This window comes from Glandiceps talaboti, chromosome 1 (assembly GCF_964340395.1).
Source record: "Glandiceps talaboti chromosome 1, keGlaTala1.1, whole genome shotgun sequence".
NCBI classification, from domain to species: Eukaryota; Metazoa; Hemichordata; class Enteropneusta; family Spengelidae; genus Glandiceps; species Glandiceps talaboti.
Window position 1 is genome coordinate 16,867,072 of NC_135549.1, and position 17,709 is coordinate 16,884,780.

At 38.1% G+C, this 17,709-nt stretch overlaps 2 protein-coding genes across 2 annotated transcripts; both read right to left on the reverse strand.

Annotated features, from left to right (window-relative positions):
* Positions 1-1,045: 1,045 nt before the first annotated feature.
* Positions 1,046-6,021, reverse strand: LOC144433735 (ileal sodium/bile acid cotransporter-like). The gene is made up of 4 exons (XM_078122097.1): positions 5,951-6,021; positions 3,822-4,251; positions 2,646-2,850; positions 1,046-2,017 (listed from the first exon to the last, which is right to left on the reverse strand). Exons 2-4 carry the CDS (start codon positions 4,220-4,222, stop codon positions 1,046-1,048), a joined length of 1,578 nt encoding a protein of 525 aa, XP_077978223.1. The 5' UTR covers positions 4,223-4,251; positions 5,951-6,021.
* A 2,924-nt stretch (positions 6,022-8,945) lies between these two features.
* Positions 8,946-16,464, reverse strand: LOC144433745 (uncharacterized). The gene is made up of 4 exons (XM_078122107.1): positions 16,315-16,464; positions 11,488-11,887; positions 11,003-11,207; positions 8,946-10,601 (listed from the first exon to the last, which is right to left on the reverse strand). The coding sequence occupies exons 2-4, from the start codon at positions 11,874-11,876 to the stop codon at positions 8,946-8,948; spliced, it is 2,250 nt and encodes a 749-aa protein (XP_077978233.1). The 5' UTR covers positions 11,877-11,887; positions 16,315-16,464.
* Positions 16,465-17,709: the final 1,245 nt, after the last annotated feature.

A 17,709-nucleotide genomic window follows, 5' to 3' on the forward strand; every position in this document is an offset into this window, starting at 1 on the left:
GTTACAACCATGATTAAAAGTCCAGACAATGTTTTATGGCATCTATTTTTACACTCTAGTCATTGACTATTTACTTTCACTGCTAACATAATTTACAGATTTATTACATTAGGAGACACCACATACTACTGTGCTGATGACTAAAGCAATTGAAACAGTATACTTTTACACTTGATTTTCAAATCATGCATTGCCAAACGTGTTACTTGAGTGTTACGAGTTGTAGAGTGTTTCTGATTCTGATTCTTATTGCGTATGTGACCAATTGTGTCCTGCAGTACAATTGGGAATGAATCTCCCGGATGGATAAATCGATATGTCTGTATACATAAGAATTGTGCGTGCAACATTTTAGCTGGTTCGCCTGGAAGACATCCGAATAAACCAAGGGCTGCCTTCGAAAACTCTTCTGAGATTTAACTTCTCACTTCCTGAACCGTCTACAGAACGAATGCGCGTTATCGGTACCACTGAACAAGAAATAAAGCAGTGTGTGGCGATTCAGTTCAAAGAGAAAGTTATATCTGCTAACAGGTTTGGACTAACGTAAACAAATTTGCTTAGAAAATGCTATGGCGTACAAACAACCTTACAAAATATAATTTACTGTATTTTCTATGTCATAGTACGAAATTGTTGCAGCTACAAATGTTCATAGTCTAAAAGGTACGCCGTGTGGTGAGAGGAGGCCGTTGAGGGCGGATCTTTAGAGTCTAAAGTTTTCACAGTAGATGTCATATTTCTCTTTGCAGACAGAGAGTATACATGCTCAAAAAGGCAGTGACCTATGAAGATGGTTAGACGCCAAAAGAACGTAAAAAGTGAATAACTACAGTATAAAATTGTACACTTAAAATAAATGTCAGACCATATAGAGTCTCTCTATGTAGCCTGGTTATAAATTAAACAAAACAGGTAATATGCATTGCCAGGGTGCAAATCAAGTACTTAAAAAAAATACTGTTTGAAGTGTGCTTGAAACTATCTGTAAAACACCGTCGCTATGGCGTTAACGGTCATATTGGCATTTTCCTCTACGTGACTACTAAACTTCAGTTTCATTTGGTACAGGTTTGTCTCTTATAGTAAAGCGTATTGGTTTGGGAGTCCTGTCTCCGACGGTAGATCTAGACCCCCTTGATTCGTCGTCGAAGCCCGAACTTTCGTCTGTGTCTTCTGAGATCTTTCGAAGTCCATTATTTGTTCCTCTCCATCCTTCTAACCCTAGTGAGGTATGAGTGTACATTCCATCCGGGTCAACTTCTACATCATAAAGTCTTTGTTGCCTAGCATCGGTCTGCACGCCTTGTTCGTTGATAACCTTACCCTTCTTCCTGTCCACCGCATTAGCATATTTGATGGCGCTCTTCCAAGTGTGTTCTTCTTTTTCAGGTTTACTTGGGTACGTTCCATAGGGTGTTGGCTGATCCCATTCTCCTGCAGGCCAGCTTACATCGTCCATATACTCATTTTCACGATCGAGACTACTTCCTCGTGAAATGCTATTTTCTCCAAGTCCAGGGTTATCGTAGGCGAATTTGGACATCTCGCGGTCAATCATACCTTCTGGTGACCATGCCCAGTCTTCAATTTTCTTCTCCAATTCCGTTTTTTCTTTTACTTTTTCGTCCTGGGTTTCTTTCTCTTTCTTACGACGGACATAAAATCTGTATGCTAGTGCTAAAACGGCAAATTCTAGAACCACAGTTGTGCCATGAAGCGAGGGAATTATCAACATTTCAAGAACGTTGGCTTGAATTCCCCTTGCCAGCAAGAGGTTTATAATGGTCAACGCCAAGGCCGTGTTTTGCACCCCTGTCTCAAAAGCTATTGTCCGACATTTAGCATTACTCTGTCGAAAGCAGTATGGAATAACGTAGCCTAATCCGTATGCGACTAGTGGATATGAAATAGCGATTACGTAGGGTCTCCAGCTACTAGTGTAGGCGGCTGGGTTGATAGCAGCAACGATGCCAAGAATACTCAATATACCGATAAAAGCTATTACACTCCCAACCTAGCAGCAAAAAAAGGATACAAGATTATCTGCAAAAACATCGAAATATTAGTTGATAATTCAAACACATCACCCTTGCCTAAGCACATATACGAAAAAAGTGAAACTAAAGATTTACGGTTTACGAATGATACAGTATTGTAAGGAGCTTACATGCATTTTTACAGACAACTGTTCATTGTTGACACTTTTATGAACATTTCGCTTTTAAAAATATAACTACATACGTGTCAATTGTTGTCAGGGTTTTTGTGGTTGGTTTGGACTACCACAGTTGATGTTTTATTTCTTTATTTGTGTCCTACAAGTAGTAGTGTGGTTTGTTGTTGTTGTTGTTGTTGTTGTTGTTGTTGTTGTTGTTGTAATGGAGATGCTAGTACGTCACGATCTCGCTTGGTTTCTTTTTTTAATTTTCAGGAAGGAAGGGTTATGCTATGCTTTCCCTTTTGTCTGTCTGTCTGTCTGTCTGTCTGTGAACACGATATCTCAAAAACTACATCAATTCTAATGAGACTTACTATACATCTTACTTTTGGTAATGGTGAGACCTGATTAAGGTCTGGTAAATATCCTATGAATATTAATAACTCATTTTACATAATTTTATTATTTGAAGATAAAAACCAACCTTGGCGACGACATTTGCTACTTTTGGCACTTTCCATCGTAGTAACATGCCGAAAGCACATGGGAAGAGAATAACGGTGAGAGCAATGACAATATCTACGTATGGAATAACTGCAGCTGCTTTGGCCCAGCTTCTGCTATAGATGAACAGGTTTAATGGCATCATACCAATACCAATGAGAGTAGAGCAGGTAGTCATGCAAACACTGCAACAGAAAAACCGATTATTTGATGTTGGCAATGTAAGTGAAATCACGAAATTTGAAAGGAAGAGAGGCATAAATTTACACTCAGACCACATTTGTTTGGCGTTCTGAGATTTACATAATTTATCATAGGTGTCATCACAGTACCAAAAGCATGCCTAATGTTATGTACTTTGGTGTCATGTGACTTTCTTTAAAGTGCGTATCCACAGATTTGTGCAAGCTATAATCTAGGAGGGCAGTAAATTTGTAAATTTTTTACACATCAATAGCAATGTAATTTATATAGAAATTTGCATAATATATGCATATCTTCAGCACTGAGACATATTCATACATATGCACATATTCACAGTGAAAATTGGAATCAGCCACTTTTGCTTCATGTAAAAATAATACATGTTTTCATTATATTGTTGTTTAAAGGGAATATCACAAAAGCTCGAGCATGGTAAAACTGTTGCAACTTTTTTTAAAGAATGGTTGAAAACGACGGCCCGAGTAATAAGGACAGCGTGGAATACTGGTATGTTTTGTCGGTAATGGGGACATCACTGCCATTGTATATCTACTGGCCATGGGTGTAAGCTTAACATTATCAGCTTGTAAGATTCCGAAATGCTAGAATGCACCTACTACCGAAAACTTCTTAAGTTTTGTTTGTAAAAATCATCGGGTGATTATTCTCAAATTGAGAAATCTTCTATTGTGAGCAGACATTGTGATTTTTTTTACATCGACGTTGATATTTTACTATTAAACAAACATAGTTACAATCAATGTATTTTTGTAGTAGAATATTTATCACCTATAAATTGTTCTCTAAGTTTACTCTAGTCAGTGAAACATTCCCATGGCAATACAGCGGCATCAATGTTATAAATCCAGTACAAGGAAACAAAGGAAAGTGAATAAATGAAATGTCTGGGTCGTAAATCCTTCATTTGAATTGCGGATTCTGGATACCTTACCTAAGGCACGTGTCTCCATCCGTCCAAAATGTGAGAATATTTGAGTAGGCACCTCCTGGACATGTCGCTATAGCCAGCGTACCGAGAGCTAATTCGTCGGACAATTCAAATATGTGGGCAAGAGACCATCCTAAGAATGGCATCAGTATAAATTGACAACAAGCTCCGATGATTATACCAACAGGTCGTTTCAGAGTCTTCAGTACGTCTTTCAATGTCATCGTACAGCCCATTCCTATCATAAGTATCACCAGGGTAGTGGTGATGACAACTTGGTTCGCTATAACAAGCTTTTTAGTAGTGGCATTACCGCCACCACCACCACCGCCGCCGCTGTCATCGCCCGCCGAGTCGCCAGTCGAGTCCATGATGCCTATATCCATATCTTGTTCGGAAGCCATATTTCGAAGTTAGAATATTACAGAATTATCTAAATATATGAAGAAGAAAAAATTCAGTTTGTCATTACCTTTATAAAAACGTAATAATTTTTAGTATTTTAAAACAGTAGTGTTTCTGATGCAGTCAGTATTCAGCTATGATCAGCTATTTTTGCCAAGCGAAATGTCACTGAGTTGTATCATAGACCCTCCACCAACGAGAGTGTCTATGGTTGTACACAATAAAAAAAACATAAAACACAAAAAGGAACTGTGTTATTAGCAAAGACAAAGATTACCATACAGAAAGTTTTGTCTAACCTAAGATTCAAACGATGGACAACGCAAGTCACAATGTGGAATGGTTTAAAATTCAAGGTGTTTTCAAGCTAAGCTCAGTCATGTTCACCTTCCCGTTGACATGACACCACGTGATCACAAACATTACGTAAGTGTGCGGGTTGTGATTATTCAAATTCTCCTTCAGGCTATAGGAAATTGTTTGTGAAATTTCATATTACTAAATACTATAAACACGAAGCTCTCCATTCAGTTAATTTCGAAGTAGGCAAACATTCATATAATTACACACCCATACAGACTTGTTGGTAGTAAATGTAATAATCCTGGAGGTATAACTATAAGGGGAGATACTCCCATGCTGTAAGTGACTACAATTGTTCTGTCGATTACGCTGTCTGTGCCAATCTCTGAAACTGTATGGGCAGAGTAAAATGTCGAAACGAAATCGATTCTAAATGTGTAATCGCTTTTGTACATACGGGAATCTTATATCCTGGTTCTCAGTTTTCCTACCGTTCCGTGTGCAGGATAACTACTTTAAGTAAGACAAGACAAGAGAAGACAAATTAAATCCTCTTCATCCTGTCTTTTTAAATTTCACAATGAACATTCTCGATTGCCAAAGTCTCAATTCAAGTTGAATACCAAAATAATTGTCATACAAATAGTTGTAAACAAAAGAGTTGAAAACATCTTTTGATAAACAAATCATCGCATCGTGGTCTATAGAACATTCCCACACTATACTGAGGCCTTCCTGGCTACGGAATGACCAGTCCTAAAACCTACCTGACATTGCCATAGATCAGAACGAAATCCAAAACCAAAATAATTCACATTCTTTTAAAATCTTTAAGTTTAAGTCAACTTCCTGTTGTACTTTATGCGATCTATTTATCAATTTTCACCGATGACACATGTCTTAAGTTGTTTGTTGTTATAGCGTCAATTATTATGTCTGTACTGTCCCCTTTCTACTGCCATGTGAACTAGAAAGTACGTACAGTGTTACATTCAGATAGCCGCCCTTCTGTTGGTCATTAAATGTATCGCTGTAATTATTTGGAATATCAATTAGGTGAACGGTTCTGATCGCTGAATTAAAATAACCAAATGACCTCGATGTGTCTATTTCATTACGTATGTATATAGACGTTATGCAAATTGTTGCTCATCGCCACCATACTGCCCAGTGCTGGGAGTTGAACCCCAGAGTTGAACTATTTTAACATAGATATAACCCTCGATTTTGTCAAATGTGATGCCACCAAAGCAGCTGACAATGCCTTGGTTATGACAATAAGATATACCGGGTAAAGTTATAACATAGCTTTGTGTGTTCAAATTCTGGGTGTTGGTCCCTCTGCGCCCACACACACATGCCATCGGTTTACCGTGGTTCCGTACCTGGACTCATTCGGTCGGATATCTAACGGAATTACTTACTTTGTTTTGGCTGTCAAACTGCACTGCGGCTTCGTAGGATACTTCCTCTTTTAGTGATATATCAATCGCAGAATAAATTCACGACACGACCTGGCAAATATAGAGTACAGTCGATGCCCCGTCGAGACACGCTTTAAACAATCGATTGCCTATGTATGTTCACTTTCGCTCAGGCTTAGTTAATATTTGCATAACAATAGGATTGAATGTTAGCTAGACATAGGTACTGAAGCCAAAGTGGACGGGTCAAACGTTTGCTTAACCTTGACGCATGAGCAGAATAAAAGCAAAGTTTACCGCGATACTGCAGGCACTTGAAGGTCAATCCCTTTTTCTTTGATATCGTATGTATCTCAGACAACTGTGTTAGGTGTCTGTGTGTGTGTGTATGTGTATGTATGTATGTATGTATGTATGCATGCAATGATGCATGTATGTATGTATGCATGCAAGCATGCATGCATGCATGCATGTATGTATGTATGTATGTATGTATGTATATGTATGTGTGTGTGTGTATGTATGTATGTATGTATGTATGTATGTATGTATGTATGTATGTATGTATTGTCAACCCATAAAATAATATGTGTACTTAAATAGGAAAACTTTGTTGAAGAGAAACGTTTTAACTTTTTTATGGACACATTTGAACAATTTAATTGCAAAAAAATTTTAAAGTATTATTGAATGTATATGAAAATATTGACATGAAAATTTGACTCTCACTTTTGAAAATTAATAAATCACATCTCGGATCACCATCATGAAATAGTGGGCTGATACCACACGATGTTATTTCCTTCGATCACCTGTAAACATTCGTTTGTCTTCGGATTAGCATCCATTTGGGTACATGAAAATTAACCAATGACTAGAGAAATATCAGTGAATATACTTTTTTTTTAAATACAGCCCTTGAACTTATTCGGTAACCTATCAAAAATATAAGCACCATATGAGCCTCAGATCTCATAATTCTGTTTACTGATAGAACGCTATATATTACATAACACTCGAAAATCCGACTTACTCTTTTACGATATATACTTATAAACAAATTGATAAAAGCATTACGTGAACCTACGTCAGAGGCCGCACTTCCTGTTGTTTTTGTAACCGTTGTATGGTTGCTTTTACCTAATTTTGTCTTTGCGTGAAGTCTTTCATTGGCTTGCGCCATTCAAGCAAACGCACCGGTGTTTTTGCTTGGGTTGTACATTCAGAACTGTTTGACCTTAAAGGGAAATGTAGTCTATTTGAAGCCATATACAATGTGAAGATAAACAAATACAAGAATCGAAATGTAGTAATGATTATATATTGTTTATTCTTTCATTCTTGTAAGTAGTAAACACATAATACATCTGTTTAGTCACGGTACAATTGTCCTATACAAGGATACGGTTAGTTTTCTGAGTACAATGCACTTCGTAAATACATCAGTGTCTGCTCAAACCTGACCCGTAAAAGTCATGCTGTCGAATTCGTTTCAGCTCAGCCCATTCCTTCCACAATGCAATACACGCGGACGGTCACTTCGAATAGATAAAACGATCTGTGCACGGTCTCAGTCTCTTTCAACGTCAGAAATCCATAGTAGTTTCTAAAACAAAAATATGTTCTTTACTTACTGAAATATGATTATTTGAAAATGATCCTGATTAGTTATATTGCTGACATGGGTTTTTGACGTATTTACTAAAAAAAATATCTACAGAAGGTAAAAATCAATGTGCGATATGCGAAATAACTTGTAGATGTAGTGTTACTGTTATAGTGTCTGTGATAACACACTACATAATATACTTTCGAAATTTCTTCCATAAACTCTAGGTATGACGTCGCCGCCTAAAACGATACTTAACCACGCTTATTCCCGATGAGCCTCTATATATCCCACCCACCCCCGTCGACCCATTCGTGTCGCCACCAATTATAATTTCAGAGAGCGTCATCTAGTGATTGGGAGAGTAATATGCGAAACTTCTGTGAACGTTTGTTTCGGGGACCGAGTATTCGCATCGTCGTAAACGTTAACCACAGCCTCTTTTACGGCATTGTCAATACTTCGCAGTGATATATATATTTTTTAAGGGAGTTGATATTTCGCAATGTGTGGAAGAAATATCGACTCTATTTTGCGACAATGAGTATGATCATTTATAGCATTTGTTAATACACAGACTTGTCTGTGGTTAATATAGTCTTGAGTAGTGGCCATCGAGTCAAAGTTATTTAGCCAGTCTAAAGAATTCTTTCTCTTTTATCTATGCAATCCTGCTTTAGAAAATGTCTAAATACATTATAATGTCAGATTGATGTAAATCAGCAAACTATTTGAAGCCAATAGCAGCTGCTTTAGACTAGTTTGTCTGCAAACTTGAAGTCTAACAGAATTTCATAGCTGAAGATTATTTCAACATTCATGACGTAATCATGAACAGCGCCCTCTATCTTGGAGTGAACAAAGACTGTTTGCAGTCGAAAGCTCTAGGCTTATCAAAAATATGTTGTGTGTACTGATTAAAATATTAGTACTTATTTCAAGATCTAGTTAAAAATACCATTTTACTCGTAATTACTTCGCTGTAATTAATTTTCGCCCCTCTAAATAATATCGTTCCACCCGTAGTGTTCTAGAGTGGTGCGTATGGTAATCTATTTCTGTACAGTACTTTCGGCCCTAACAGTTTAATAATGCAGGTAGGGATTTCAATATTAATTGTGTATACATATATTGGGCTGTATGTATATTTCAATCTCTAGGCAATTGCAACTACCTATGTTTTGGTGCGTAGAACAACAAAAGCAAGCCTATAAATAGATCGACCAGGTTATAAATCCATATTCTTTGTTGGAATGTGTTCAAGTTCGTTTGGGATAACAGTTCTTGTAACATACTTTCATACAAGTTCATGGCTCACTACAAATAAATGATCCATGCAATGGCATCCTTTGTTAGGTGTACATTCAGCTCAAACAGTTATGTTTTTTATGTGTCGGGATATTGGAAGTGAAGGTCTGGTCCAGGATAGTTATGCGTCCTTTCGTCATTTCGTTGTAGGATTCTAGACGGTAGAGATGGTAATGTATTAAATGATCGGCCTTGGTTCGGTTTGTAGGTCTGTGTGGAGGATCGTCCGTCACGGTAGTAGTCACCCACTGGTAGCGCTGGTCTCTGTGGTCTCTCATTTTCTGTGTACTCATCAGATTGATAATCATTCGGTGTATTTCTAAACTCTGACTTCCTTGTATGCAATGACCTGTCTCCATATCGTGGGTTGTATGCATCTTCCGTATAATGCGGATTTCTTTGTCCAGGGTATTCACCTTCTCCGTGGTGAATCGGGCCTCGCTGACGACGTGGGAAAGTGGCGGATGGCCTCAGAGGTCTTGGTTCACGATTCACTTTCTTGTCTGGGTCAACCCATTGGTCATCGATGCTGTACACATTTTGTCGTGGTCTTTGGCCATAGTTCTGATTTTGAGTTTGGTGTCCCTGGTCGTATTGTCTGTGATTCCTGTAAGAAGGATGGCTATAATCACGTGTATCTCTTGACCGAAGGTCTTGTTCTTCAGGGTATCTTTCAGAATTTCCTGGCTGCAAATTTGGTAGATCGTCCTGTGGGTGATAACCAGTGTTTTGCGGATATCTATCATAATCATGATCTCGTCTAAAATCTCGTGGTGGGGAACTTGTATATCTGGAAGATACATGATCCTCTTCTCGGTGCCTTCTTGCATACCCTGGTCCCATATATGGAGGCTCTCCACTCCATCCCTCTGTCGACATTCTTTGGTTTCTATCATACGAGTTGTACCTCGGGTATGCGTCACCATTCCTATTTGGCCGGTATTCGATATCACTGTCCCTCTCACTTCGACCATATCCGGATGATGTCGGTGATCTAGGTTCGTTCCCATAACTTCTTCCATGCCTATGGTCTGGGTAGCTATCCCGCTGAACAGGTGCAGGCATGGACACGGGTCCTCCAGTGTAGTCCCCTCTTCCTGTCGACCAAGACCATATATCCTGATAACCAGGGGGCCTAGATAGGTCTTGTCTTCCTTGATACCGTGCATCTCCACGTTTGTTTTCAATGTAGTCCTCTTTTTCCTTGATATCGACGTCATTTACGTAGACCGCCGTTCCATTTCCGTAACTTAGAGCCGGGTTATCTATTCCTCCATTTCTCAATTTACCTGGCCATGTCCATTCATCTTTTGTAAACTCCTCATTTTCTTTCACCGGGTCCATTTCTTTCTCCTCTTCTTCCTCTGGTTTCACATATTTGGTGTATAGTTGGTAGATTCCCACAAAAACTAAACCTTCAATCATTACAAACACACTATGCAGAGAAGGTACCACGGCCATTTCGGGGTTTCCAACGCCCCTTGCCATCATCAGATTGATAATGGTTAAAGCGAGGGCGCCATTTTGGACTCCCGTTTCAAAGGCTATAGTACGTCTCTGAGGAGGAGACTGGCGGAACAACCATGGAATGAGTAATCCAAAGGCGAATGAAAGCATAGGATACACTACAGCAACGATGTATGGTTTCCATGATGACAGGAACAAAGCAGGATTTATCGTTGCTATGAGACAGAGAACTATCATTATAAAAAGCAGAGAAGACAAACTGCAAATCTGGAACAAACCAAATGAACAACACGATGTTAGAAAAAAGAATCGGTCTCGGTATAATCAATCCAATGGGCTGTATTTGCATGAATGGAATAATTCACTTCTATGAAAAAAGAATGTCACAAGAAGAGAATGGTTCTACTGGATAAACATGGCGGACAACATAGGGAGCGAAAATGGAAAGTTGGGGAGTTAACAACAGTTACAGATATAAACATATATCACGTACAACGTGGAGAATAAGTAAGGGTTATGATAGTCTTGCTGCTAGAACTTCGGACTTTCTTCCGATACAATAGGGCCGATATCGGAAGAAAGTCCGAAGGTCTAACAGCTAGATAGACTAGGAATTGACAGGAAATGGGTAGTGTGATAGTTATCGTTGCAGTAGAATGGAGACTCACCTTGGCAATCAACTCAGACCACTTAGGTAACTTAAACTTAATTAGCATGCCTAGAGATCCTGGTATCAGGATTACAACCAGTGCAATGATAATATCAACGTATGGAATAACTGCAGCTGCTTTGGCCCAGCTTCTGCTATAGATGAACAGATTTAATGGCATCATGCCAATACCAATGACAGTAGAGCAGGTAGTCATGCAGATACTGTGGAGAAAACATAAGAGGAGAAATTCATATTTTATTTCCAGCACTTTGGCCCAGTATGTCTTCAGAACATTATGTCAAAGTAAATTTTATAGAGCACAACAAGTTAGAAGAGCTGCAGGTAGCTGTATTCCAAGTTTTTTACATACGTAACGCCGGTTTTACCCCAACCCCCCCCCCCCCCCGCCCTGCCCCCGAGCTGTGTGCGGACGCGAAAGGAACCCTGGGAAGTGGGTAACCGGTGCCTCATTAGCATATCAAATTTTAACTTTCACTTTACCTGAGACAAGTATCACCATTGGTCCAGAATGTCAAAAGATTTGACATAGCCCCACCAGGACACGTTGCGATGGCAAGGGTTCCAAGTGCAAGACCAGGTGATAACTGAAATATGTGTGCTAAGGACCAACCAAGGAACGGCATCAGGATAAACTGACAGCAAACCCCAATGACTATTCCAACTGGACGACGTAGATTTTTCCATACTTCTTTCAGCGTTATTGTACATCCCATACCGACCATGATGAGTATTAATGCTATGGTAATACATGCTTGGTTGGCCATTATAAGCCGCTTTGCGCGGGCATTTGGTCCGGTTGGTGTTGGCACCGTGACATTTGTAGCATTGGCCAATATTGTAGATATCAGTTGTGTCGTCACTTCCGCCATTTTGAACACACCTGATGAAGATCAAGAACCAAAAACACAATTCGCATATACTTTAAATTACCATAGACAATAGTAGAGAGGGTTATTGTCTATGTTTAAACACGTGTAATAGATGAATTACAGAAGCAATGAAAATCACACTCTCTTTGTGACATTGTGATCGAATACTGTAGGACAAGTTCATTTTACCCGTCACCTAGTATACATGTATGTTATATTTCATTTTGAATGCTCTGCCACGCATATGGGAGAGTGGGGTAATTTAAATACTGAAGATTAAATTAATTTGAATGTAAAAAGCAAACAGGAAATAAAGTGACAAATTCCAACTCCTACGCAGTTTTTTGGAATCAGTGGAAGATGGCGGCGTAATTATATCAATGTTGATTTGTTGTAGCGTCCGCGTCCTTTGTTTCATCTTCCAGTACGTTCATACTAACCTTTGAACTACTCCAGTATTTCATTTATACTGACCTTTGACATTGGTAAAATATTCAACAGGTGGTCGAACAAATTGACTGAAATTTGATATAACAATTAACCAACATCGACAGTGAATAAAATGTGCCTATTTTCCAAATTTAGATTTGCGAATTGAATTACATCAACTAGTTTTCAGTTTATATATTTATACATTAATGATTAGAATCGGACTCCTTTGGTCGACAACCACATTTTTCGAACACTTTTTGCGGGCATTTGGAGTAATTCGAGAACAAACTTCGTTTGTAGACATGTGTTTCTCTTATTATATATATAACCTTTGACCCTACATGGCCTTTCGTATTTTCACGTGTTGGTTGTGATTCATTTTCTTACGAGCATAATATATCTATCTATATATGTGTGTGTGTGTGTGTGTGTGTGTGTGTGTGTGTGTGTGTATGTGTGAGTGTGTGTGTGTGTGTGTTCTCACTGAGTTTATATATATATATGAATTATATATAAACAAAGTCATATATATATATATTTGGTAGAAGTCGGCAAACTCTACACAAGAATTACACGAAATAAAAATCATAATTATTATCGTTTCATTAATATTTGAAGTAAAAAAGGATCTCTCCGATTCCAGTATGAACGAGTCGATCTTAATTCCATAGTTCAGACACTACAGTTGGTGTGCAGTCGCGCCATAGACACTGCAGTTGGTGTTTAGTTGTGCCGGAACCAGAGCGGAAACTAACGTACATTATAGTCACGTGAAGACAATCGTGCAGGCCTAAATGTCAAAAACTGTCCTTTATAGGGGCATGCTAATAACCGTATATCACGAACCATTCACAGTCTGATTTATTTACGATGAGTTGTAATTCAACAAAATAGTGACCATAAATAAAAATAAAGTATTCAAAAAGATAATGAAAGCATGACCAACCCCCTAGGGCTAAGTTACCTTAACACGACCATTCACAAAGTATAGAATGAACTTTCCCCTACTAAGTTTGAACGAAAGAAGTCAGTGTGTTGTACCACGACAGTTGTACTGCTACAGTTTGTCACACAACTTAAGTGGTGCATGCAAAAATGGACACTTTTTTTTCGCTACTATCATTACTTTTTTTGCGTTTTTCTTTCTGAATATATGGCACATAGATTTTCACGGTTGTAGGAAATGCGAAAGAAAGTCGTGTTTGTGATGTTATTGAACAATCTTGGGAACAATCTGAAAGTTAATTCTATTGGTTATTAATTCAAAGGTTTTGTAAAGCTTCGATGTCTGTAGGTCTCTATGGATGCGAGGGAGGGGGGGGCAATACACAAGTATAAAGAGGTTGAAGGCTCTGATATCAAAGTGGCAATTACACGGCGTGGTGTTATTTGTTTACCTCGATTACTTACTTCATGTAAAACATGAACATCGAAAGGCTGACAAATGTAGAAATCAGCAATACTTAAATTTCTAAATTCGCATTAACACACTTCTTTTATACTCTTAAGTGCTGTGTTAATCGAGCTGTGTCACTCGCAGGGGAGTCATCTGATGATCACGTGGTATTCAGTAAATACTACAGGATACAGAAGTCATTACTCATGTCCTTGTGGATATTAACATAAATACACGTGTCAATATTGTACAGACACAAGTGTTGCTGAGATTATTATCGTTTTTTTTTATATATTTCAGTCTTTATTTAAGGCCATTATTACATAAGGAGAAAATCTAACATTCATAATTGGGGATGGGGTAGACGACCTTTACATTCTTATAATTCGAAAGTAGTTAAATATCACTTCTTTTTGTAAATGTATAGTATTGGTAAGCACGATGTGTTTCAGATAAGAATAGCCAAGAAAGGGGTATAGGGATGGTGAATTTACCTCAAATAAATAAATAAATAGATAAATAAATAAATAAATAAATCCGACACTGTACTTAGTCCTAACCTATGTATGGACAAGGTGTATGTTACAAAGTCACCATCTCAGACCACCAAATGTTTGGTGGTCTGAATCACCAATGTCTAGCTTGGTATTTGCAATTTCACGACCTGTAGCATGACTTTCTAAGGAGTTTGTCGATATGTCCATTATAATGTGATAAATGGTTGACGTGTGACAACATCTCGTTCTACTCAGCTTTTCGTTTACCTGTTGTACAAATAACCTGTCGGTAGCATTCCGTGAACTTTCAGCCCTGAGCCAGAAATACCTTCATTGTCTGACTTTAAGTGCACACTTTAACATCAATGGTCACGGCTTTACATTCGTCGTATAATACCAGCGTAAACACGGATACGCAGACGTAAAAAATATGCTGGTCAACGAAAGAATGCAAGAAAGGAAAATGGCGAATTTATCGTTTAAGCTAAAGTCACAGCACTGTAGTTATAGCAAGCCCAATAAATATTTGTACATGTTCACATTGCTAATCAACATGATTAACGCTTTCATCAAAAATAGAATATTTATGCAGATGACATTGCGACCACATTCTCGCTCACCAGAGCCAGCTTAGCCGCGACACTGCGAAATAACGACTGACGATGCCGTAAAAGAGGCTGTGGTTTATGTGCGACCACATCGTCTCCAATTTATCAGAGCCATGTTGTTTAACTTTTTACCAAGGTCACATACAGTAAACCTAAGTCGGTCAAGTCCGTTAAATCTCGTAACGTTTAAAGCTTTTGAAAACAACTAAAGCGTAGCTGAAGAAAAGAATGCGTGACATTTCAAGAATTCTGAGTGGGTTTCAGCGGGAATGTGTACAATAGCAACGTAAAAACGATAGAAAGGGAAAGTGCTTGTTGTATCGTAGACAGTGACTGTATCTTTGTTGTGAATGGTTATCTAAGAATCGTCCTCACATCTGAGATTGATTGTGAGTCGACGTAGAACGATATGAAACACCATGCGTTATTTTGTCACCATCATCTGTTATAATATAAATTCAAAAAGCACCAAGAATAGTCCATCTTTTATGTAATTATCAACATTTTCTTACAATCGCGATATGGAGGTAAAATCGGATAAAAATCCGTGTTTTGTCTGTACACTATTACAATGTATGCCGTTTTTCAAAATAACCAACAGAAAGTTAACCCCTCCTCGGCCAGTATTCAAATATGGCCATAACCATATATCAATTCCTGCGCAACCAAATACTAGTATTCAAAGTCTATGCGCACATTAAGTTTTGTAGACTTGTTTACAGGTCTCATAAAGACACTTTGTTGTAAACCTGGTTTACGTTTATCTGTTAAACTGTACTTATGACAATCGCGGTATTAAAGTATTTATTAAATGTATGTATGTTTACACATACGATACACCTTACCACGTTGTCATTATTTTCATTTTAGGTTTCAAAAATGTTTTTGAATACATTTTGTGACTGACCACAAAGACGTATCGTCCATGAAATAAAAATAGGTAATATCTATGATGGAGAATAAGTATTGAAAAAATAATAACAACATTTTTAGATTAGATTCGATGAAAGTAGATTCGATAGAATTAGACTCGATAACATTAGATTAGATTGGTATGGACATTCGCGACTAATACTACATAAACAAAAATAACAATATCTGAAACTGAAACTTGAGATGTCTTCGTGAATCAAGTTTGAAAGTGTTGCAGTTTGAACCTAATATGATTTATATATACACCATAACGCCGTGTCGATAATATGGCGTAACTTACGTATAGTATGTATAGAGGATTAAATAATCAGAAAATGAACTTCGGCTACCTTAAACTTTGATAAGTTCACAATCAATTTGTATACTGTAGTGGTCGTACTGAGATTGGGCTACTGACCCATTATCTGTTTGTCGTTGCAAGGGACGGCCATGTCCCCATGAGGACTTAACGTATTATTGTGTGTGGACAGTGTAGGGACTCTGTTGTCATCGTAAACTTTCTTTTAAAAAAGGATGAATAGAGCTAAAGGCGACAATGGACTTCACTGCATATGTATGTACAACGTACTTACCTCGGGTACCAATGCTGTCCACTCCCTGAGTTAGTAATCCCACTCAAAATCAACCGAACCGAATTGTTGTCACCTTATCAGGCATATGCGATAGATTAATTGATGGAGGAAAGACCCTTCAGAAGCTGGTGATTACCTTTCGAAAAAGGACACCCTCTACTTCTAAACTACCTACCAGTGACTATTAGTTCAGTTGAATGTATCGATTTAAGTAGTTGGCATTGGGCTAACTCACAGTCTACCAGTGGGCGGACTGTGTTGTAGTCGTGTGTCACTAAAAACTGAATGTGGTCAGTGGAGCCGAAAAGATAAACGGCGCACGTATTGGTGGATGTGAAGCAAGCACTCAAATAATAAAAAAAAAAGGCAGTTCACCTTTCACCCAGAATTACCTGATTTGTGTTTTATGTTTACGGATAACTTTTACCCACATAAATACCATGTGCTTCAATACACGTAAAGCATTTTGAGTTCAAACTACACGATTTGATGTTCCATCACTCAAAGATATTAGGGCGAAAATTCAATCAATTCCCCGCTTGGTAAAATAAAAAATTGAATGAAAGTTTGGTCGTTAAATAAATACGACCGCTATGCTTTAGAATAGTCCTGTCGTGGTTACTATACGCAGCACACCCAAGGACACTGAACTGCTTTCCGAGTTTGCATTGGACAAAGCCTAATCGACATTGCCTATGCTCCCAGTTCTAATGTTATTTGCCCTTTCGTTTTGTATGATGAGTTACAAAACAGGCTGCACTGGTACATCCCGAGGGTACACGCGTAGATATTTGACACAGTGTTCTTCAAATTGTACTTACCCTATTAGAGTTATACATTCTCGATACACGCTGATATCTGTGTTATGCAGGGGTGTGTTACCAAGGTGTCCTCGTAAATACTAGAAAGTTGGCAAATACATTACATTCTCGCTTATATTAACGAAGCCTTACATTCGAATGTTGTTGGCACATGTAACAATAGCAAGGTTTTAACCCACAGTCACACATTCTAAATTTACGTACAGCAAACACTACTGGAAACCAAAGTGTCTATTTTTTCCGCTTGTACAATTAAAGAATATTAATAGCCTCTTGGACAGTGCCGTAAAGAGGTGTGTGCGAAACTAGAGATTGGTGATTTTTAATAACCCCAATGTGTGACTCGCGATTTTGGATTAGTGTTATCTTGTCAGCAGAACAGTAAAAATGTAAATATTATGGTCATGCTTTCGTTTTCTACCAACTTTTTCCGACAGTTCTGCCAGACAACTGCGACATTTTAATCTTAGTCGAACATGGGATTTTTAACTCATTTCGCTCTGTGTAAAACTCTGATTTATTGTTTCTGAAATTGTGACTTGGACAATAATTAAAGGATAGCTGAACACTTTAA